This window comes from Seriola dumerili, unplaced genomic scaffold (genome assembly GCF_002260705.1).
Source record: "Seriola dumerili isolate Sdu_G_001 unplaced genomic scaffold, Sdu_1.0 BDQW01000258.1, whole genome shotgun sequence".
NCBI classification, from domain to species: Eukaryota; Metazoa; Chordata; class Actinopteri; order Carangiformes; family Carangidae; genus Seriola; species Seriola dumerili.
Window position 1 is genome coordinate 795,672 of NW_019174513.1, and position 25,240 is coordinate 820,911.

The following is a 25,240-nucleotide window of genomic DNA, read 5'->3' on the forward strand; positions in this document are numbered from 1 at the left end:
GGGCAGGGTGTATATGGTGGATGGATGTGGCGGGGGATGCTGGCTCACAGAGGGCACGAGGCAAGGCAAGCAGATGGTGACCTTTTGGAGTAGATTACCATGAACCCTATGACTCTCTCTTTCCACTCAGTCTCTTACCAAGACTCTGATCACGCACACACACCTTATAGATTAGAAAAGGGGTGTGATAATGCTGTTTAGCAATGGAAGCATCCTGTCTTTACATAGTAGCCCAATGTCGGCCGGTTTTCCAAAGTACAGACTGTAAAGTAGGCCAACTCCAACCCGGAGCTATCTCTCCTTCCCTCTGTCACACATTTACTCTGTGTGGGTGTGAGCGTGTTCTCTGGATCGGGCGTGAACAGCTGTAGTAGTCGTGACTGCGTGCTCGACGTCGGCGGCGCGCTTTCGGATTCACTTCGTCAAGTCAAGAGGCATCGTTTCAGCACCAAGGCCAGGGCTCGCGGCTAGAACAATAGGCGGCTCCGCGCACGGTGTAGCCTAGGCAACGTCTGAAAAGTTTGTCCCGCAAACCGTCGCTCAGGCAGAGCGATTAAAAATACTTCAAATGCTTCTGAAAATTCGTATTGTGGATATAAACATAGCACGTAGCAGCGTTGAGTTTAACGAGTGTAGCCGTAATGGTAGTTGAGTAAGTGAGAGACGATATTGTAATTTTTCGTGTGAGTACGGTGATGAAAGTTATTGACGGTCCCTGTGAGTTACGTCACAGGCTAGCAACCGCTTTGGTGCTAGGAGGGGGAGGGGGAGAAAGAGAGTAGGGGAGATACCGGTAAAGGACGTGGAAAGCCATCCAGCCGTTGGACGGGAGAGACACCACAAGAAAACAGAAAATAGCGAGAATATTAAGTGAGAATAGCCTCCATTAACAGTTAAAACGGCAACAAAAGGCCGAAAGAGGCTGTTACAAGAGTACAAGCAAGTTTAAACAGTTGGAAGTTACTCAAAATTTAAGCTGGTTAGCCCGTTATCACTTTGTAATTTAACAGGAATTAAGAGTGGACTTTCGTGAAAGTGATAACTAACTAGCTAGCTCGGTGCACTCTGGATTTCGAGAGTCGGGAGGTTGGTTGAGTTTCAGTGGGACCCGTGACAAGCTGTAATTTAGAGTCACCTGCCAGGACTCTCCTCCGCCACCTCCAGACCTGAAACAGGGGGTTTTTGTAAAAACACAGCCGAGTCTATAGTGTCTGTACAGCGAGGAGGAGGAGTGGGAGAGTAGTACGGCAGGCACAAAGAGCGGAGAGCATCCAGAGAAGGGAGGAAGGAGGACGGCACGGAGGGAGCGCGGTGAGGACAACAACGGGGACCCAACGGAGAGCATCCCTCTTTAATTTCTGATCTGCACAGGCAAGACTGTGCTCATAAGCATCATCTGTAAACGGTAAGCGCTTTAATGTATGTGCTCTGTTAATTTCCTTGTGTTGTTTTGTTCTGGTGCGTGTGTATGTGTCCGTGTGTGTGTGTCCGTGTGTGTGTCCGTGTGTGTGTGTGTGTTCGTGCGAGTGTGTGTGTGCGTGTGTGTGCGTGTCTGTGTGTGCGCGCGCGCGCGTGTGTGCGTGTGTGTGTGTGTGTGTGTGTGTGTGTGTGTGTGTGTGTGTGTATACATATGTGTGTGTACATTGAGGGGAGATCGGACAAAGAGCAAGGGAGCCCCATGACATCCGTGTGTATGCTGTAACCTACAGCTGGCTAAACAAAGAAACCGCTCTATTGCAATGATTTACCCCCAGTCACGCTGTTTCTTCTCTTTTTTATGTGTAGGGACCCTGAACGCCGTTTTTCCATCAAAAGGTAATGCATGCTTACAGATATTTTCTCCATATATAAATATATATATATATATTTTCTTTAATTGGGGAAAAAAGTGCCATTATTGTTTTTTGATTGGCTAATTAACATTTGCATAATTGTTTTTCCAGAAGCCACTGGAGCTCTTTGTCATCCGATTGGGCAATAAATATTCAAAATAATTACGCAAACAGTCTTTAAATTTATTTACATAATGGTGGCACACATATTACAGTCTAAGAGCACATCCAAATAAGATATTTTGTTAAGAATTTATGTTAGTAATATTTTTTGTTTTTTATTCTTTTCTAACCTAGAAATATTCTAATTCTATTATAAATGTCATATTGTAAACATAAGTTCCTTAGGGAATATTACAAACATAATGGCGATTCTATACTAGTTTTTAAATCTATAAAGTGTATTCATTATGAATTGATTGTTCTATACCATAAGCCTCTAAATTAATGTTTTGAGGATTATTATTGTGATTTTTGATCATGGTCTTCCTCTGTTTTGTTTTTGTCTCCACCTTTCTGGATGGGACCAAAAGACCCATCAAGCATCTCGTTGCTTCTCTCCAGGGATACCTGCTTCTGATCTGTTTGCCCCTCAGCCCTTGCAGTACCCAGTCGCCCTCTCCACTCTGTCCCGATGAAGGAGGCCGATGCCATCAAGCTGTTCGTGGGGCAGATTCCCCGGAATCTGGAAGAGAAGGACCTCAAGCCTATTTTTGAGCAGTTTGGCAAGATCTATGAGCTAACTGTGATTAAGGACAAATACACTGGCATGCACAAAGGTAGGTCTTGCCATTATAGCACAGCCTAAACATAGAAATACAAATAGATAGATAGATAGATAGATAGATAGATAGATAGATAGATAGATAGATAGATAGATAGATAGATAGATAGATGTGACAGTAAGGCAGATAGATGGGTGGATTTTCCTGCACTGAGTGTCACTTGTCTCCATGGAAACTGTCACACCTCCTCTCGTCTTCATCTCCCGTTAACACTGCAATGTGAGATCAATATGACAGGCAAACAAACTCAGTTACTACACGAACGCTGTGAATCAAAAGCGCTTTTATGCATGAGTATGATTGTTGCAAAGATAAACTGCCTATGTAGACAAAACATGCTTGTTTATGTTCCACAGAATAGGATATATAAACGTGTGATGGATAGCTTTATAATATAAGATATATTGAGTTGAGAGTCTCTTGATTATGTTAAAGATTAAGAGTCTTTAAATAATGGTTACTTGTAACAAAAGATCAGGAATAAACTGTAGCAAACACACACACACTCTTTCTCTCTCTCTCTCAGACACACACACACACACACACATACACATACACACACACAGTGACCTGGGGTCCTGTGTGTTATGAACCAGATTAGGCTGTATGCTCCAATCAGTGTAATGGGCCTGTAAGCCTGGGTGACACAGGGGAAAGAATCTGTTGTTTTGAGAATCCCCATGGTCACAGTAAGCCCCTCTTAAAAGCAATGAGATGGGCCATAAGATGCATGTGTGCCTGTGTGTGTGTCGGTTGTGTACTTTCCTATGTGTGCTTTAGTTTGTCTTGTCTTTCTGTATGTATTTTATTTATCTTGTGGCATTATGGTGAGTCATTCTCAATTCCTCAGATGTACACTCTGCGTGAATGTTTCCTTCCTAATGGTCAAATCTTCTCTTCTTTACTCTGAATCTACATTAGTCTCTCTGACATGTCACTGGGATGCTAACCTGCTGCTAATCTTGTTGTCTTAGTGCTGGTGACAGGTGTAGTAAACAGCTCTGGCCAGCCAGCTCTACTACCTACCCCTCCCTCATACACACAGACACAGGTACAGCACATAGCAAAACAGAGGGAGTGTATTTGGAGTGATCGTGAGGCATGCATAGTGGTTGGTATAGGGCAGGAACCTGACTGTGCCAGCCTGTAAGGCCTTGTTAGCCCCGCGCACGTCTGTGGTGCTGTCGTGTGCTGACTCGTGCCGTGCCGTTCTGAAATGTGCCGTGCCGTGGAGTGTCTTTCTCTGCTCTAGAGTGCATCATCATGGTGTTGTCAAGTATCATCACAGTGCATGAATATGTATTTTTTTAATCCTTTCGCACAGTTAGCCTAGTGATAATTCAGAATAGGTGAGAAGTAACTAGGGAAGGCATCAGAAAGGAGACGTTTAAATGATTTAAATGGTGTGTGGCTATGTGTTTGTAGGGGAGTGATACAGAGACAGAGATGGAGAATGACAAATCTTGGAGCTACTCACTGAACTTCTCTACCTTCACCCCTTTCCCTTCTCTTTCTCTGTGTCTCTCTGTCTGACAGGATGTGCGTTTCTGACGTACTGTGCGAGAGAGTCGGCACTGAAAGCCCAGAGTGCTCTACACGAGCAGAAGACACTACCAGGGGTAAGTGCACATCACAAACATACACACAAACACGTAGCCCCAGACAGTACACACTTCACACTTATGCAACAATACTCACAAGTTTGCATATACACTCACATCACAAGAGCCCCCTCTCCTCTTGCATGCACGGGCGCTGCCAACTACCTTGTACACACACACACACACACACACACACACACATACACACACACACACACACACACACACACACACACACACACACACATACACACACGCACACACGCACACACACATAAAAGTAGCTTCACATCAGTGTTTGTCTGTGCAGTTGGATGTTCAGCTCCCATTAGTAACACTGTGACATAACATAACATAACAGCCAGCAGGCGTCTTGCTGCTAAGGACAAACACTCCCTCTCACCGGAGACACATACGGTACTCCGTGAGCATGATCATCTCCATTTCTCTATCTTTCTCTGTCTCTCCATCTCTCTGTCGGTCCCTCTGTTAGCCTCCGGTGATAGCTCCCGCCTAGAGAGTGTGTGTAATTAATGTGGCCATTCCCCTTTGTCTCATCCCAGCCTCCCTCGGTCTCTCTAGTGAGGGATCGTGTGCTGCGGCTGGGCAGGGGTAGGACACTGTTCATTATGGATGGGGCACAGTGCTGGATCTGTGTCTGTCTCGTAGGCTGTACCTCTCTGTCGTTCCCTCGCTCTTTTTTTTCTCTCTGACCTGGTTTCCACTGCAGTTAACAACAGATTTTACAGTAACTGTTTTGGAACATTTTGCAATTTTAACCTATTTCTTAGAAGAAAAGTAGTGTGCACAACTCCCCAGCCCAGACAGAGTGCTGTGAAAGTATAGGACGTTTTGTAGAAATTACGTTTTCCTAACTATATCTAAACTTTGATTTATAACAGTTATAACAGAATAATGAATGTACCTCTACCATCTCTGAGGTTATCTCTATCTCATTCTCTCTGTGTCAGTCTGCCACTGATCAGAGTTTCAACTCAGAGTTTCAGCTCCTCCTTCTCTGCAAGCTGGGGTGTTGATAAGATCTCTGTGAGAAAAGGGTTGGAGGGGGGCCTGAAGGAAAGGCGTTGGGGGAGGGGAATGTTCTAACACACGTGCACGAATCCCTGCATACATACATATTGCAATCATGCATGCTTTTTCCATACAACTAAGGAACATCTCTGCATTCATACATACACACTCACACATAAACATAACATGTTAATAATGAAATTAATCCAATTAGGGCCTACTAAGGGGTCTGACCTTTCAGCAAAAATCACCTGTCCACTGTCTGCTGTGTCTTGTTCCTCTCTCCCTTGTTGCCCTTTATGCTTTGACTCATCCCTCTAACCCTTTCCACTGGGTTTTACTTTATCCTTTCGAGCTGATGACATCAACAACAGGCTCATTGTGGCAAAGGAAATTATCCATAAGCCTGCTTTCTGAGCAGATAAATTGTGATGAATATTCTGTACACACGGAGGAAACATTTGCAGGGAGGATACTCATTAGCACTACAGATTTACTAAAGAGCCAGCACACAACAATCAGAAGCACCACTCCCCGGAGGAAGAGAAGTACTGGAACAAGGGTGTGGCTGTCGTGTACTGGGTTCTCAATAAGCCTGAACTATTAATGTTAGGACATTACTGTTTCTGCATGTGGCTTTGAATTTGGAGTGTCTTGCCTTCCCCTTGGAGGTTTATGAGAAAGAGATATCCCTTATTCTGTTTGAGCCGAAAGTTGTCAGAGTAAAGTACTCGCAAAACATTGAAAAAATGTTCGAAGAAGGGCTTATTTTAGCATGCTTGTCTGAGTTCAATGAATTGGTTGATTAGTAACAGTAAACGGAAGCTATGTCACAGTCACACAAATGTTTCTTACTCAATTCCATCAATAACCCTGTTAATCACTCAGATATGTTGACTACTGCTTGAGTTTGATATAATTTTGCAATGGATAAATCAACATCTCATATCTCCAAATAATTCCAAAGTATTATTTTTGGTGTATTTATTTTAGCTTGGAGGCCTCTGCATAGTGCAACACCTCCTCTCCCTGTGTCTTTTCTAAGGTTTAGCACTGCTGTCACTTTACACTACCTGTCTATACCCTTTCTCTTTTCTGTGTATATTCCCTCTTCTTCCTCCCCCTCCCTGGCAGTTGCCTTCTTTGACAGGATCTAGAAATGACTTCAGAGGATTTCTCCCTCTCTTTCACACATCCTCCCATTGTCCCATTCTTTTCTCTCCCTAAGAATTTCTTTTTCATCCCTTCCTTATTCCTTCTTTTATTTCCCCCCAACCCTCCATGCTTTCCCTCATTCCATTTTATCTCTTTTTTTCCCCTCAAATCCACTCATTCCTGTGTTCAACTCCTCCCCTCACGTCCTCCACTTTCTCTGCACCAGTAGAATATTACAGAATGTTCCCTTCACTACCCCCAACCCTTTCATCGCTTGCTCCTTTTCCTCTCTAAAATCTCTTCATGGTATCCCTCTCTCATCCCCCCTTTTCCCTTCCTGCTGTCTTTTACTCATTTTTTTCCCTCACTGCACACTCACGCTTCCTCCTCAGATTCTCATTTCACAGTCATTTATGGTAACCCTTCTCCTAAGACCTCTTCTCAACGTCAGTCCTTCTCTCTCCATCTCCCTCCTCCAACCCCCTCCCCCCATGAGTTCCTCTACCCCTCGTCTCATTTCCCCTCCTCTTGATTAGTTGACCCTTTTGACCGTTTCACACCCCCATCTCCTCCCTCTCCTCCCCCTCTCCCCTTCTTCCCCGGCTCCACTTGTTAAGCTGCATGATTAGTTTCTCACAAACTCATTTTCATAGTACAATCCTGGGCTCACCGTGGGGCAAGCAGGCTGAGGTGTGTGTGTGTGTGTGTGTGTGTGTGTGTGTGTTGTGTTGTGTGTGGTGTGTGTGTGTGGTTATGTGTTGTGTGTGTGTGTGTGTGTGTGTGTGTGTGTGTGTGTGGTGCGCGTGTGTAGAAGGAGTGATGTGCGTGTAGTGTGTGTGTGTGTGTGTGTATGCATGGTAGTCTTGGTGGAGTGGGACTTGAATCTTGGGATCACTCTTAATTGCAGGCATTGGTGGAAAGTCAGGCACCTCATACAACCTCATACAAAAAGAACTGTAGCATCACACATTCATACAGATGTGATTCGCTTACACCCATGGCCAAGCAATTAAGGTTTGGTGACAAGTTCAATGCTACAGAGCACTCTGGCTGCTCCTGTCTGCCACTCACTGATGGGATTTAACGCTGATTTAACAGTTCCAACCAGCCAGTAGAGGAATGAATGGAGAGAGATAAACACAGAGGGATGCAGAGAAACTATACCACAAATGTCCCCCGCTATGTTCAGCAGAGGCAGTAGACTGTCAGATCGGAAAATGAGGAAAAAGGACAGAGGGATTGAGAGAGAGAGATGAACAGATGGTCTTATCAGAATGTCCTGCGCCTTGTGTTTAATTTGGACACAGAGAGGGAAAGAGAAGCACAAAGGGAGCACAAGATGAAAAGAGGGAAAGAAAAACAGAAAAAAGAGAGAGAGAGATGCCTTATATTAGTCACAGTGGCAGAAACAGTGGAACCACTAGCAAGTTCCACTGTAGCATACAGATGTTGTGCTGTATTAGATGTGGTGCAGAGATTCCCCTCTGGGATACATCCACATGAAAGAGCACATGTTTAGCTGTCACATATCAGTGCTTATTTGCACTTGAAAATTGAATTTCTCATACACATTTGCATGCAGGGGTTGTGCCAAATGGGAATGATGAGAGAAATATGCAGTGAGGTAACAGGACAGGACAAATAGAAAAATAATCAGGACAAAAAAGCATCTCCATTAAGCAGTAATTTTTATTTATTTCATTACTTTTGATATTTTAGAGGAGCCAAGTTTATGCTTGTCATTATCATATCTGTATACATGACTTGTATCACATTGCCACAATAGTTTTCATTACACACATATGATTATCTGCTGTTCAAGGGACTAGAGGCACAATAGTTTAGCGAGTAGTGTGTGTCTCGTTAGTCCAGAGATGGTGGCATTAGGCTGATGGCGTGTGTCCAAGGTCAGAGGCCAGGGCTCAGCTTCTAGTCAACAAATGCAGGGGGGCTGGTCTCAGAGCTGTAAAACTTTTCTGCAGGAGAACCAGTAGGACATGACAACTCCCATTAGTGTTTGGACCAGCGTTATTTAGCATAATGCTTTTGACAGAAGGGTGATGAAGGGATGGTGAAGTGAAAGTTGGATACAGAATTAATGTTATTTGGTTTTATCTCATTTTAGTAGTATTCTTTTGGAGTTAACATTCTCAGGGCAGAATTTGTCTGACAGCCTAATTTATAAATAGTGTAACAGAAACACGATGTAATGATGTGCCTGTTGTTAGTGCAATGTCAGTTGGTATTACAATGTAAGCCAATTAAATTTGCATTTTGTTAGCCTGCCAAAATTGTATGTCATTACCAATTTGTCTATATTTAAGCAAAAAAGAAACAAATCAGTTGAAATTTGGGATCCATGATTAATAATCAGAAAACTTAACCCACTCAGAAAATTTTATTGTACTACTTTCTCGTTCCCTTTTAGTAGATCTCATAATTTTCTCATCTCATGGACACACACAGCACTACCAGTCCTTACATGCTCCTATCAAAAGCATACTGCACACAGTTACTAATAAATGCACATCCTTGCTTGTACACACAGAATTTACAGTAATCATTAATACAACTGTCCTTGCTTCATCCTAATCCCCCCAATCCATCCTTCCTCCCTCTCGCTCTCTTTTTTCATCAGGCCACACTTCCCTCCCAGCCTGTTTAGATTTTAACGTCCTATCTCCCCCCACTCTCTGTCTATCGCTGCATCTCTCCCAGGCCTACTGCTGCTGTATTTCCTCCCTTATCTTTTTCTTTTGTTTTTTAACATCAGTATCTCTCTTCCCATTTAATCTGCACTCTCTTCTCTCTGCATTTATCACTCCCTTCATCTTTGTCCTACTTCAAACACAAGTATTCACACACACACACACACACACACACACACACACACACACACACACACACACACACACACACACACACACACACACGTACACAATTACACACATACAAACATACTCACACGCATCTGTTTGGTCACGCTGGCTTCCGCAGGTGAAATTAAAGTGTGATAAGCAGCTTACCAGGTGTGTGTTGTCATGCTTCACTGCTCTCCAGGCAGCACTCTGCTCCCTCTTCTTTGATTAGAGCCAAAATGTAGCACACACACACACACTTACAAACACATCATACATACAATGACACACTGGATGCCTACTGAATTATTAAAAAGGCAGGAGAAGCACTACAGGACAAGCAGTTAACAATAACTGATACAGCAGAGAATCAATACACTTATGAAAAATATAATAAAAGTTTGTACTGTGGATATTGATCAAATGCATATGGTATGACAGCGGTGTTCTTAAGCCAATAAATTTGAATACATCTATGGTTGCTGCTGGATCGTGCAAACATGTCAGGAGCTGTTATGTATTTTATTGAGCCTAGATCGAAGAGAGAAGCAGTGAAGTTATTTATGTCCTGGGCTGAAAAGGCTATACATTATATGCAGGAAGAGTATGGACTCACACAGACTGAGCTAGGTACTTGCAAGGTGCAGCAGCTGCAGCTCAGTAGTAATGCCAGTGCTACTTCTTTACAGTTAGTTGTACATCATGTAATCCTTAGATGAAAGCCTTTTATGTAGAAATAAACACTGCTAACATCACATGAAACATAACATTTTGGCTCACTGACAATCCAAAATTGCTTATCCCTTTAGTTTGTCAGCAGTGTTATGAGACTGGAAAGTTAGGCACAATATTTTCATGTCCATCATCCAGTACTTGTAGTTGATGTTTATCAAATCCACTCGTGACATATATTGTGTGCATGTTGTGTATGTTTTTTGTGCGTTTCCATGTGGAATCTAAGATGCCTGGCAGGCAGCCTCCCTATGGGGCAAAGCTATGATGAGCAATTATCCACTAGGGCGACTTTGTAGGCTAATTTAGCATATTTATGTGGTCAGCAGCACTGTTTACTATTCCCCTTCACTGCTTACTGCTGCACTTTCAATTTAGAACAGACCCCAGCTCCCTCTCTCACTCTCTCTCTCTTTCATTTTCTCTCTGTCTCTTCCTCCTCTGCCATCCCTCTGCCTCTATCTCTCCCCGCCTGATGGGGTTTGTGATGTGTATCGCTTCCCCCTCCCTTGTGCTGTTTCTCTATTTTTATCCTCACTGTGTGTGGGATGGGAAGGGAGTAGAGGGACAGGTGTAGAATCAAGTGTGTGTGTGTGTGTGTGTGTGTGTGTGTGTGTGTGTGTGCGCGCACGCACGCGCGTGTGTGTGTGTGTACAAGAAGTAGAGAGAAAGAGGAGGAGCCAGAGAGAGTGATACAGAGGGGGTATATGCAGAGCAGAGGGGTGTTTGTCTGGGGTTGTGTACCGCTAAGACCAAGGGGGATTTAGCCTGTTTGTTTTAAACAAAAGTCTTCGCTGTGGGTGTGTGTGTGTGTCGTTTGTGTGTGTGTGTGTGTGTGTGTGTGTGTGTTTGCTTGTATGTGCGTTAACATGTGAGTGCATTTGTGCATGCAACAAGGAGAGAGAAAGAGTGCCTGCCTCATATTTCACCACAAAATTGAGGCAGAATCTAATCATAGGCTCATAAAAGCCTGACCCTGGAGAGCGCCTGCCTCTGTAAGGCCTGACACACGCACATGCACACTGAGGAACATTTGTATCCTGGCCAGTTTGAAAATTATGTTTGTGTGGACACATGATTACCAGGGTATGTGACTGTTCACTGCCAAATCTGTGTCTCTCAGATGCTGAGCTCTAAAGTAGCCCTAAGTTGAGTTGAGTCCATATCACACACCATCTGTTTTGTAAATCTAACCAGCTACAAAAATCTGCAGGGCCTAGTTTCCACATTAATAGACTGAAAAAGACTATTTATTTGCAATTACCAGTCATCATTATTGCATCTGATGATGGACTGATGCATGCTTTGTTCTATCAACTTAAAGCTGACTTCAGACCCTGAGTGAAGAACAGCATGGGCAGCTTTAGTGTGCCCATTTAAATCCTGGATTCACACATTGGCTTACTGCAAGCTGCTCACTTAAGGTGATGAATCTGGAAATCAAAGCGTGTCTATTGAAATCTTCATATTTAGAATAGATGTTAAAGATAGATATTATACATTGGCAGCTATATACTGCTGCAAAACTGGAAATGAATTTGAGTGATTATTATGATCACAAGGAGAATGTCTTTTATTTATATATTTGGGTTTTTAAGGAGTCATCAATGAAGGAAACAAGTGTTAGAAAGTAGAGTGTGCCAAAAAATCACTTAAATGCAGTGACCGTAACAGCTGCCCAGATCTCAGCATTTGTACTTGGGTAGGACTTTGATCACTGAGCAGTGTCACTGATGTCCAGTGCCAGATCATATACAAAAATCACTCCTTTTTTTACTTCATTTACTGTAACATTCACCCCTTGAATTCCATTTCCAAGCACAACTCTTTGGGAGCTTTGGGACTCTAAGGGCCTATATGGACAGATGCTTTCAAACCTTCAATGGGCATGAATTCACCAGTGGGAAGGACAAAGATGGCCAAATTATGACGGATCAGAATTGGATCCTTGATACTGACTTGATACTGAATCAGAAATGTGTATATCTAATTTCACAACTGTATGAAAGATTTTCTAGATTACATTTTACTTTTTGTACATTTACACAAATGTTTTATGTCTAAATTTGCTGTTACTGAAGACGTATCAGTTAAACCTGGATTTCAAGTCCTACACTATCAAATACAAATCCTCTACAATATGATATCATGACAGGTCAAGAATGACGCTGGCATGAGTTGGCATGTTTCACTCTGTCCATGAGACTGTTGAACTAAAATCTACAGCCAGCAATCCAGACACCTTGCCTCATCATGTAATATTTATATGTCTGCACTGAGATGGATGTATAGAACAGGGCGCATATGGGGGGCTGAATGAGTGTGTGAATTTGTCTGAATGAAAAGGGGGGTTAAGAGCGGTGGAGGAGGGCCATGAAGAGGTTTGGCATAAATAGGAGTGTATAGACAGGGAGGGGGCAGGGTGAGACAGGGGAGGAGCAGAGGAGGTCGGGTTAGAGAGAAGGAGGAAACAAGACAAAAGTTTGCTATAATGAGCGTGGAGGAAGGGGCAGGCGGGTGGTGTGTGGAAGAAAGGGCTTTTTCTGGGTGGTGGAGGAGTGGGAGGGAGTCCGGGTGCACTTCTGTCAGTTTAAACAGAGACATCTGTCAGAGGGGGCCACTGGTGTGTGTCTGCATATGTGTAAGTGTGGTGTGTGTGTGTGTGTGTGTGTGTGTGTGTGTGTGTGTGTGTGTGTGTGTGTGTGTGTGTGTGTGTGTCTGTGATTAGGCAGGCAAGGGGATGACAGGACTTAAGTTGCACCTGGGGTGTGACCTCCGCTCTGAGGTCCCCTCTCTAACCACGCTTCAACCTGCTGTCTAGATAATGGCCTTTTCACACTGACCACAGGGCAAAGCTGGAGCTTTATACCACCAAATTACATTGGCGTAGATCACCACACTTCTCAATGCACTGTTCAACAACAGAAGACAGGAGAATAGGGCAGCAGGACTTATATAGCTCTGCGTTCTTTGGTTTGTTAATGTGTGACAGGAGCTTAGTTTTGATAATGCACTTTTGAGCATGAATGTGGGTCTATGCCAAGTAATTAAAAGTATTTAGATTAAGTTTTTGTTTAAGCAAATTTAGGTTTTGTTCATTTTTATAGATCATAGGTTTAGATTTTAAGCACATTTTATGCTATTGAATGTAAGACTGTCCACTCTTCTTTACTTTATGTGTATGGTTTATTACATTTTAAGGTTTAAAGGTGAAGTTTATCATCTTTAGATCAGAATATAACTTTAAATTAATAAAATTAAATGTAATCCTTTGACATACATATATGATAACTATGCACTGTATGAGTAGCCTACATAAAATTTCTCATCATCATGTTTCAATCTTAATATTCAAAAATGACATCCTTTCCCCTTTTAAGCCACTTTCCTTGACATTATGGAAAATATTATTAGGACAAGTAAGATGTAAAATCAGAGTTAGTTAAAGACAACGGTTTTATTTTACTAGACTATGGCATTAGATCTTATGATCTGATCTTAAGGTACTGTCTTAGAACTGATCAGCCTTCAAGCAGTGTGTTCAGCCTGACACAGTATACACACCACCATACATTTATTTTTTCCTATGACATGCACAATACCAAAAAGAGTAAAATTCAAAATGATATTCTCCCTTCAGTTAAGATATTAGAAGAACACCATACAGGTCATTTGCATATTTGTCTTTGCCTTAATTTTATGGGATCCTGCCTGTAACTGTCTGAACATCTGAAAATGTGTCACTGGCTCCGTATTGAATGTAATCTCAGTGAATAAGAGATTTTTGCAATCATGAATTTGTATGGCTTTGAGCAGCCTTTTTAATTCACCAGCTCATTTCCCAAAGGACTTACACTCCCTAAAATAGAAAGAAGGTCCAAGTGCATAGGTCTAACAGTTATCCGCTATAGTGCTGTTGGATTATGTTGGACTAAATCCAAAGGATCAAATTTCAGTGAGTGCTCCACTGCTGCATGCAGAATGTTCTCATTGGGGTTTGACAAAAACAGCATAATATTATAGGGATCAACAGGGTAGTTAGTTCTGCTTTATGCATGGTTTGATACCATTACTATGGAGAATGATAAGGAGAAAAAGAAGGCAAGAGAGAAGAGAATATGTTGGTAATCCATGCTCCAGTAGAGAGGCTGATGAAGGGTTAACTGCCAGATAAAGTATTGAGTGGAGGAGAAGGAGGGCAGACTTCTCAGGTGTGAAGAATGGAATGAGAGAGACAGAGGAAGGTGGGATGAGAGCAGGGGGATGGGCCGCTCAGAAGCTTGTATTATGGTTGCGGGCCCCCGTTGCCAGGCAACAAAGCCGAGCGAGATGCCAGGTTGCTAGGTAACCTGGGGGATGCAAAGCCTTAACGTGGTGCGATAGAGAGATGGGAGAGAGGTGGGGTGGAGCTGTGCTGCTGGGCTGCTCCACCTTCCCGCTCACTCTCCGTTTCTCACATCTCAGTATCTTCATCCAGCTGTGAATGAGAGCCGTAAACTCGGTTTCATCTTGGAGCCATGATGGTACATGCTACAGTATCTTACCAGTTTTACTGAAATGTAGAAACTCAAACACACTACATGAACACAACCTTTGTGGATTATTATTACACGGATGATACATGCAGTGGAGCTGAGTGACATGTAGATGAATTGATAATGTGATTCAAGACTAATTATTGTCTGTGGTTTTGGTTATTGTGATATGTAGCATATTGCTGCCTTTTACTGGATTACAGTAAAGTGTTGAAAACAAGTCTGCAACTAATGCTTATTTTCAATATTTTCTTATTTAATGTACCAGTTATTTTCTCAATTAACTGTGTAGTTTATTGAATGACAGCAAACAGTGAAATAGAGCCATCGCAAGTTCTCAGAGCCCATTGTAACACCTTAAAATGTCAAGCTTTGTCCAACAAACAAAACACAAAGATATTCAGTTTACTGTCATAAAGGACAAACAGAAAATATTTGGGATTTGAGATCTTGTTTCTGCTAATTTTGCTTAAGAAAATTACATAAATGATTAATTGATTGTCAAAATAATTGCAGATTAATTTTCAATCCACTCGTTGATTTCGCTATAGCTGAAATTTTTAAATCTCAGAACTTGTCCGTTTTTACTGAGAGATATGAAAAATAAATGTTCCTAGCTGTATACTCAGATCCATACTACATTATTTTTATGAAACCTTTGTGTTACTAGCTCTGAAAACAGAAGCAGTCATACCCAAAATATGGGCGCATTGCCACTAAACTTTTCAATAAGAAATATTATGATTTTTTTTTTTTTCGTAAGTATTGCCCAGCTAGTATAAAACCAATTACAACCATGTAAAACCCTGTAGTCTTAGAGTAGTAACAGAGAACTTTTTCTATGTCATTTTGGACTGATCAGCATCAAAAGTATATGAAAGTGCCCAAGTAGGTACTCTGTCTAATTCAAAACTAAAGGTATTATTAAATATTTGAGTAAAATTCAGTGTTCTCTTTTAAAAACATTATTGTAAAACATTGTTTTTAAGAGAGAAAAATATGTGCTTAACAGTGCTGTTATTTAGTTCAATTTTGGTTTTGTCAAATCAACATAAGGCTTCACTACACTGATGATAATGAGTTTGTAGGCCTGCGAGGCATGTTACAGCAATGATGGAGAAAAAATTAGAGAGAGAGAGGGTGGAGAGGGGTGGGGGTGGGCAGAGAGAGAGAGTAGGAGCGACACGAGAAAGAAGTGAATGAGATAGGTTGAGTAAGAGAGAGCGAGAATGGATGGAAAAAGGAGAGATGCCCATGTCAGGGTATGGAGGGATTATGGAGCTGAGAGTGGAGAAGGGGAATCGAGGATGAGGGAGAGGAAGAGCGAGAAATAGTGGAGAAGGGATAAAAATAGTTTTCCTTTCTTGTGCACTCTGGAAAATGGACATCTGAAATTGTGTGGATGGAGTGTTCCAGAGGGAGACTGAAGGGGGAAGGGTGTGTGTGAGCATTTGTGTTTGTATGAGGAAAAGAGAAATGAGGAGAGAGTGTCTGTGTGTTTATACACACTCACACACACACACACACACACACACACTATTGTCTGTTGTCATCATGCTGTGCACTGTAGTCAGTTTTGGATTTCTGTTTGTGGAAGTATTGCCTTCCAGCCTTTTTTTGGGCCAAAAAGACCAAAATGATAACACTGATTCAACACTGTAGTTTAATCCATGTTCCAAATGGTGTATGAAGACACACACACATTTACATACACACACCACCCCCTACCCTCATGATGTGGTGCAATGGTTTGTTCCACTGATTTTGCGTAGGTGGGGGAGGGGGTAGAATACGATTTGATTGGATAATCCAAGGATTTAATATCCCCTAATCCTGGCACAATCCTCTCTGCATTACTGCAGGGAGTAAGATTAACTGTATGTGTGTAGTATGTGTTTGTTTCTGTGTGTGCAAAACGGTGGGTGCTCTGGGAGTGGGGAAAAGTGTAGTGTATACTGTGTGTGTGTCTGTGTGTGCGCACATATGAGTGACATGTACTGTGTTTGTATTTGTGTTGGCACCACAGCATGCAAATGGAGCTGTGTTTGCATGCAGGGTTTGGCCATGCGTGTATGAGCGGACGTGCCTCCACTGAGTGCAAGTGGTCATGCAAGCTCACACACACGATCATATATCACATATCTCTCCCTCATGCATCGCCGCGCCACTGCTCACATACGAATCCACTTTCCTCAGAGATTCAGAAACTCAGCGAGGGCTTCTTAGTATGCAGCAGGACGGATGAAACCGTGCTACAGTACTAAACCAGCCCCTTGTACGTGCACATGTTTGCAGATGGTTACTGTTAATTAAGTCTTAATTGGAACGTGAGTAATTAGAGGATAATTTGACTTGAAAGGATCGTGGGGCTGTTCATGTGTGTTGGAGTAAAGGAGAGAGAGAAAGACAGAGTGGAGTACAGTGTGACTGACTAGCAAGGACTGTACTTTATTTGCATTTTTCTCTTGGGCTCAAGGGAATTTTAATTACTCTGCTACAATATAGATTCAGTTCCCTCACCTTCTCCCTCGCCTTCTCTTGCTCGGAGCCAACTCACACTTATTTCCTCCTCTGGATACTGCCCACATCTCTTCATTATACTATAAATTTCCTGTCCTGCTCAGTTCCCTTGTTCTCATACATTTTTACTAATACTCAATGGTCATTTGTCCCCTGTGTTTCATTAGTTTACGACTCAAGGAGAGAGAAAAATAGTATGAAGCCAGCAAACCACTCTCCAGCACAAATTTTTTGTTTATCCAAAGAGCACAGCAGTCACCCTTGGCAACCAGCATCCTTGTTTACCTACCCAGTGTGCCGTCATACGATTGCCATGACAACAATCTGGTTGCCATGCCAATTTTCCGATGCCATTGTGTTGTCTTTGTCACAGCAGTGTGCACCTCTCACCTGCTGCTTTTCTCCATCTCCTCTCCTTTTTACTCCCATCTTTCTTTATGTATTATAATAAATTAATATTATGTCGATACTTTAAAACATCAAAAGGTCAAAAACACACTCACATACACGCACATACTCAGACACAGATTGATAAGCCTTGATTGATATGCCATAGTTTGTAATCATTAGATGTTTCTGTTCAGTCTGTTTTACGGTCTCAAGGATGAGCTTGAATAGGCCTAATGAAGGAAGAAATGGAAGAGGTGATGGATGGATGGAAGGATAGAGAAAGGGTTTGTGGACACAAATCTTGCTACAATCAGCCTGCTCTACAACACAGCCCAAAATCAATGAACAAGACGGGACTGATCGATGAGTTGATAGCACAAGATGGATGGCAGCGTGGATGGACAGCAATAACACCAGGACTGGGATATGATGGATGGATGGATGGATGGATGGATGGATGGATGGATGGATGGATGGATGGATGGATGGATGGATGGATGGATAGATGGATGGACAGTGTGAATTCAAGGTTGCAGAAAACTGTGAGGGTGGAGTGTGTGTGTGTGTGTGTGTTTTCTGGAAGTTTATGTTTATACTGACAGTTTGAGTCAATAAAGGTTTGGGGTTAAAAATGGACATCATCCCTTCCTCTGCAGACCTTGTATGTGTGTGTGTGTGTGCAGACATGTTTGCATCTGTGTGGGTTTGTGTCTCTGACTGTGTGTGATGGCCTTGCCTTAGATCAATAGCTTTGTGGTGACAGCTAAGAGCTGATTAATCAAATGTATGGATCAGTCTCTCTCTGCTCTGCCCTCTCCTCAATTACCAGCTTCATTACATTGCCTTAACACCCCTCTGGGACCTTTCTCCATTCTTCCTACTCATCCCCTCCCTTTCCCCTCCTTCCCCATCCTCCTCCTCCTCCTCTCTGTCCCTTCCTGTCCCTTTTCTCATCCTCTGTTCTTCCCTCTGAGTTTTTCTCCTCCTCTTTGAATAACTGTTCATGGATGCCTAGTACCGTAATTCAACCACTATTACTACAAATCACAATTTGACTGGCAGTGAGATAAAGCATTAATTACACTCTGTTGCAGCAGAGTGAGGAGCTTTAAATCTGAGCCTGACTGAAAACAATGTGTCAAAGCTCGGATTGAAAGATAGGAGAGTCTAATCAACAACTTGTTTTTTTTTTTCTTTTTTTGGCTTTGCCTTGTGTACTGATAGTCACTCCTGCCCCTTTTCTCTCCTTTACCTTCCTTTACTTGCTCCATCACTCCTTTGGATCCACCCTTTTTGCATCTCTCCATTTCTTGCACTTCTGCCCTCTTTTCATCGCCATCATTCTGCAGCCCTTTTCCACCCCCACCACATCCCTCTGGCATTAACACTCTGTCTCATTGCCTCAGTGCTATGACTAAGCACTGTGTGTAGTATGTTTTTGAGGCTGTGTGTGCCTTTATGTATGTGTATGTGACAAACCTGTGGGTGTATAGATAGTATAGGCCATTTCGAATAAGTGTGTGCATGTATGCATCAACACTCTAGGCAATGGATCTCTGTAGTCGTGACATTTTTTAGACAGAGCAAGTCACGACTGAATCACGCCCCACTCCTCCCTCCTCCTCCTCTTTCTCTTTCTATTCTTTTTGAATCATCCTCTCAGGGGTAGCTCTGCTTTCATCCACCCACTCTCTGTCTCTCTCTGTCTCACTCTTCATGTAATGCTTCTTTTTCCAGCATTTCCATTCACTCCCCGAGTTCCTCTTGGCCTTCCACCTGCCCTTTCAGTCGGTCGAAATCAGTCGGGGTCCCCCAGGCCTCTGTCTCTCTCTGTCTCTCATTCTCCATTCTTTTATTTTTAGCTGACTGCGCCTGTTCCTTTCACACACTTGTCATCTCATTCCACTACAGTCTCTCTCCCTCTCTACTCTCTATCTCAGCCTACTCTTGTCCCTCATCTAATCCGTAGTTCTTCTGTAATCCAGATCAGCTGGCCTGCATTCTTAATCTCATCACTTCTCAATCCCCCATCCATTCTGTGTGAGTGTGTGTGTGTGTGTGTGTGTGTGTGTGTGTGTGTGTGTGTGAGAGAGAGAGAGAGTGAGAGAAGTCAAAGATAGTAAGGTTGTGTGTGTTTTGACACAGAAAGAGAGCAACCGGGGACAGAGTTCAGACATACTTGTCACCTGCTAACCTTGATTTATCAGGGACTAAGAACACACGGACACACCCAAACACATGCACACACAAATTCATCAGTGTTGAATTTAAAGGTTAAACATTTTGTTCAAGGACCTCAATATCACACAAAATCATTTGTCAATACATAGAATGACCTCTTATGTATAATGTCAGTGTTTTACTGTTTTATAAGCTGTTTGATGGTTAGTTGGTCACATGCTTTGTCAACTGAAATTTAATTTCTTTTGATTTGTTATACCAAACTGTTAGTATTACTATTTTCCACTAGTATCCCAATTCATGTAACACTTTTCAAAATATCTTGCCAAAGACTTGCAGTTGAAAATTAGTCAAGTGGCCAACCCTGGCACGTTTAGAGAAAGATTGATTTTTGTGTGTTATCCTTATTAATAAATGAAATATAAACAAATGTCATGAGGCAATTTACTGTGAGTAAAGAGATGTCCTGTAACAGGATAAATGGAGGGACACTTGCCTATGTTGAGCATCTGTGTTGATGTTCCTGCTTTCTTGTTTTGTCCCTCAGATGAATCGACCAATCCAGGTGAAACCAGCTGACAGTGAGGGAAGAGGAGGTGAGACATACATATAAACATACTTCAACATACACACACACACACACACACACACACGTGTGTGTGTGATGTGCGAGTTGGTGTCAAGCTGGATCAGATAAAGATAGAAACTAGTCAACAGGGTGCTTGGAGGGTTATTGGACTCAGTAAATACACACACATGTACACACAGACACACATTTCCACTCCCCTCTCTTATCACTATCCTCTGTGGTCAATACTGCTCCCTGGTGGCCACAAATGGTAGCTTCCATAGATAGATTTCGATTAACACAATTTCTACAATCTTATCATCAGGGGTGTAATCAAGTTAGGGGAAATAACATTTGTATTTGTATTTTTAATCTTTTCTTCCACATGACCTTGGTCTCTCAGAGGACAGGAAGTTGTTTGTGGGCATGCTGGGAAAACAACAGAGCGATGAGGACGTCAGAAGGCTTTTTGAGCCCTTTGGCAGCATAGACGAGTGTACTGTGTTGAGAGGACCCGACGGCACCAGCAAAGGTAACACAAAAAAGATCCCACAAACTACCTCATTTCATTTAGTACTGTGTAATTTAATACAGTCTGTGTGCTCACTGTGTTTTGTTGCAGGGTGTGCTTTTGTAAAATTCCAAGGACACGCTGAAGCCCAGGCTGCCATCAACAGCTTGCATGGAAGCCGCACAATGCCTGTAGGTTGCATGCATATGATTAGAAATGATTGAAACCAGTCATATATGACAAACACACACACAAGGCAAGTACACACACGTAATGTTTGAATGGTCTTCCAAAGATGTGTGCATAAGCCAGGTGGGAGAGTTTACATTTTATGTCGGTAATAATGTAAGGTAAGCTTATATTCACTTTGGTGCTGTCCTGGGCATCCTCTATATGCTGGGATAGGCCTGAGCCCCATGTGGCTCGTAAAAGGATTAAATGGATAGAGAAAATGAATGAATTAATAAACATGGAGCCGAGTCCCATTAACACATAAAGAAGATAACATAACATTACTTGTAATTGCAGTTGAAACTTAGGTCTGGCTCTATATCTCTCCCCACAGGGAGCATCGTCCAGTCTGGTGGTGAAGTTCGCTGACACAGAGAAGGAGCGGGGGCTGAGGAGGATGCAGCAGGTGGCCTCCCAGCTCGGCATCTTCAGCCCCATGACCCTCAATTACCCCGCCTACAATGCCTACACACAGGCGGTCAGCGCACAGGCAAGCAGTGCATGCACCACAAACATTCACTGTTTTACACACACAAATACACACCAAGTTTGTAAGGGGAGTGCTGTGCTTATGAAAGGATGTAATAAGTTTGAAGAGGCTATCAGTAGTCTAATTGAGGCTAATGTTATTACCCAGACAACAGAACATACGTCATCTGGCATTAGCTTTCCCGCAACACACAACCATTAACCCACTGACTCAAGACATAATGGCCTTGTAATTAGATCTCTATTCATCTGTTCCTCCATCACTCCCTCTCCATGTCCCTTCCTCTCCTTTTTTCTCCCTCTTCCTCTCTCTCTCTCCCGTTCCCATATTCATTTAACTGTCTCTTTGTCCTCTCTCTCGCTCGTTTTTTCCCCCTCTCTCCATCCTCTCCCTCCTCCTCCCTCTTTTTTCCCATCCCCTTCCTCTCTCTGCCTCTCTCTCTGTTTCCTTCCCTGTCTACAGCTTGTCCAACAGCAGGCCTTGGTTGCCCAGTCAGCATACTTGTCTCCTGTGGCAACAGTTGCCGCCGTACAGATGCAGCAGATGGCGGCGCTCAATGCCAACGGAATCATTGCCACACCCATTACACCCATCACACCATCCTCGGGTAGGCTCACACACACAGACACACTTGAATTTGTCTACGGTCAGACACATGCAGAGGTGCTGTATTGTGTAGAACAGTGTGTATTGCAGTCGTAGTTGTCAGCTGTATATTATAATACAAAAAAAAAGTATTTTCATTATGGTGAGCAGTTTTTCCCTTTCATGCTTTGGTTTGTCAAAGTAAAGGCCATGATAAGCATTGTACTACAAATGATAGTAGAAACAAGTGTAGTCAAAGACTTGCAATGAGAGAGACTTATTGACTGGGGTGTGATCTATGTCTGTAGGTACAAACACTCCACCAACTATTGCAGCAACGCCTGTGTCAGCTCTCCCTCCACCAATAGGAGTTAATGGTTACAGCAGTGTGCCAGCGCCAACCAATGGACAACAAGCAACAGAAACACTATACACCAATGGCGTTCACCCATATCAAGGTATTTTAATAAAGTCAAAGTATACAGACGTGTAATGTTGAATTTAGACATTAAATTAGGGAAAATCAACAAGAATTTACTATCACATTACTTTGTATTTATTTTATTTTTTCACTCTCCAGCTCAGAGTCCAGCAGCAGCGTTGGACCCCTTACAGCAGGCGTATGCAGGCATGCAGCACTACACAGGTTGGTACATGGATTTACTAGCATTACCCAAATGTCATAGTATAAAGTATAATCTATTTGTAACAAGAGCAGAGCCATTAGAACCAAAATCAGATTTGCTGACAGATAGGGTTAAAAGAGACTTTACTTTACAGGCTCATGAGGCATACAAACATTTTAAGCTGTTAAAGCAGCAGCTCAAATGCTCAGGTATTCTGACATAAGACAATTTGACAAATGCACATTATATGTACTAGTGACCAAATGGGATAGTGTAAAGACAAGTCAAAAGGATGGTCAGATGAAGCCCACTGTGTGGACAGTATCATTGGACCTCAGCATTGAGTTACATCTTCCTGTTGTGGGCCTATCTAAAATAACACATCGCCATAGTATATGGATTGATGTAAAATGGAAAAAAAACCTCCCAGTGTAAATGCATTGAAGTTGCTTCAAAAATCACTTCAGATGCAATAAAGACATATTTTCCTATGTTAATTACAAATACCAATATGTTTACAGAAATAAATATTAATGGGCAGCTCAGGAAGTAGGTTAAATCAAGATATTCAGAAAGGAAGTTGAACTGCCATTGTGTCAAGGATGGACATTTTTAAAGGACAGTTAATTACATTAATTTTGTTACGATTCATTAGATTTAATTGTAACACGAAATACATAAAAGGGAAATATTAATGGCTGGTAATCTTCACACCATCTGACATGTTTCTCAAGATTCACTACCATGTAGTAAAGGGGAATTGTAACGTGTGCATACCAGACTCATCAACAGTGTCATTGTTTAGCAGAATAGCTCCATTAAGCTGTTACAGTTAATAGTTTTCACCTTCAGCAGGACACATTTCAGTTCAAACAAAATGAGTCTATTCGACACTGCTATGTTGCCACCTGTTGTTTTTACCCAATCAGATTTTGTTACTGTCTGTCTCTCCCAATAGCGGCATACCCTGCTGCCTACGGATTGGTTGGGCAGCCATTCCCCCAGCAGCCAACACTGGTTGCCCAGCAACACCAGCAACCCCAGCAACAGCAGCAGAGAGAAGGTGATGTGACTTCCTGACTGTCTGGGGCCACACCCCTCTATTCAATTTAAAGTTGTTTATCACAAGGATTTCACAGCCTGAGATCATTTATCACACTCTTCCTAATGTGTGTGTGTGTGTGTGTGTGTGTGTGTGTGTGTGTGTGTGTGTGTGCGCGCGCGTGTGTCCCAGGTCCAGAGGGGTGTAACATCTTCATCTACCACCTGCCCCAGGAGTTCAGTGATTCTGAGATGCTGCAGATGTTCCTGCCCTTTGGCAATGTCATCTCGGCTAAGGTGTTTGTGGACCGTGCCACCAACCAGAGCAAATGCTTCGGTGAGACACACAGACAGGGAAGAAAGAGGGAGGGAGAGGGGAGTGTAATTGTTTTAGAGAGAGGAAAGGACAAATGAGCAAGACAGGGGCTCGCTTTGTGGAGGACAAACTATTGTGTTAATTTCTGTATCTAAATTAAGGTGAGATAAAGGTAATGTGTCTTTTTTCTCTCTCTCTTCCAGGATTTGTGAGTTTTGACAACCCAGCCAGCGCTCAGGCCGCCATCCAGGCCATGAATGGTTTCCAGATTGGTATGAAAAGACTGAAAGTGCAACTCAAAAGGCCCAAAGATGCCAACCGCCCATACTGAGTGACAACTGAGAGGAGGAAGAAGAAATAAAAAGAGGTGAGGTGGCGCTCACGAGGTGACGAATGACACGACTTCAAGGGAAGTGGGGTGTTGTATGTTGGGGGAGCAGGAGGGTGAAATGAGTTTAGTGAGAAAAAACGTGGAGAAGGTAACTTTAGCTTTGACACTTCAATGCTAACTGATGGTAAAAAGTTAAGAGGAGAAGCTTAATATGACATAGTGAATATACATTAGGTTACTCATATAAAACAGCTTAATCAACTCAGGTAAAGTGAAAATACTAAAATATTGTTTTCCTTTTTATTTTCTTTCACAATCTTATTTATTTTCTTTCCTGCTGTTTTGATCTTTTCCTGAAACGGCAACTTACCTCACCCAAGATCCTTCCGTCCAATCATAATTCACGAGGACCCCATCGCTATGGCAACGGTTGCCTAGTGACTGATAAAGCCCCGACCCCCCCTTCCTCTCGCATTGTTGTAAGTTGATTGGTTGGCCTGTGTTTGGGTTGCTGTGGCGATTGATTGCCTGTGTTGGTTGCCCTTGGCAATTTTTGTTCTGTCACCTCGAGCAACCAGCCATGCGTTGACCTGCATGTCCTGTTGCTGTAGTGACCACAGACTGTGTTTGGTGCATTGTGACTTTATTTTGTATTGACCTGTGCACATACTGATCAATAACTATCTATAGTCAGGACTGTACTTAGAATCAATTGATTTGATTGGATATTTGATACACTTAATCACTGCATAGTAATTTGATAAATTCTGTAGAAACGCTTGTTATTTTTTTGCAGCTTTGTTTTTGATCAGTTTCTGTAGTGTTCTGTTTGGTGTCATTATTATTTGAACAAATTGTTTGGGTACAATAGTGAGCGTGGGCATCTATGTGTACATTTGTGTCTGTGTTACACTGCTAGT

General features: G+C 42.5%; 1 protein-coding gene across 1 annotated transcript; it reads left to right on the plus strand.

Annotated features, from left to right (window-relative positions):
• Positions 1–1,157: 1,157 nt before the first annotated feature.
• LOC111230151 (CUGBP Elav-like family member 3) lies at positions 1,158–24,333 on the plus strand. The gene is made up of 14 exons (XM_022756758.1): positions 1,158–1,405; positions 1,786–1,815; positions 2,366–2,611; positions 4,154–4,236; positions 20,169–20,217; positions 20,593–20,721; positions 20,812–20,891; positions 21,266–21,421; positions 21,884–22,028; positions 22,315–22,464; positions 22,587–22,652; positions 23,591–23,695; positions 23,867–24,010; positions 24,193–24,333. The coding sequence occupies exons 3-14, from the start codon at positions 2,467–2,469 to the stop codon at positions 24,318–24,320; spliced, it is 1,380 nt and encodes a 459-aa protein (XP_022612479.1). The 5' UTR covers positions 1,158–1,405; positions 1,786–1,815; positions 2,366–2,466; the 3' UTR covers positions 24,321–24,333.
• The last annotated feature ends 907 nt before the right edge of the window (positions 24,334–25,240 follow it).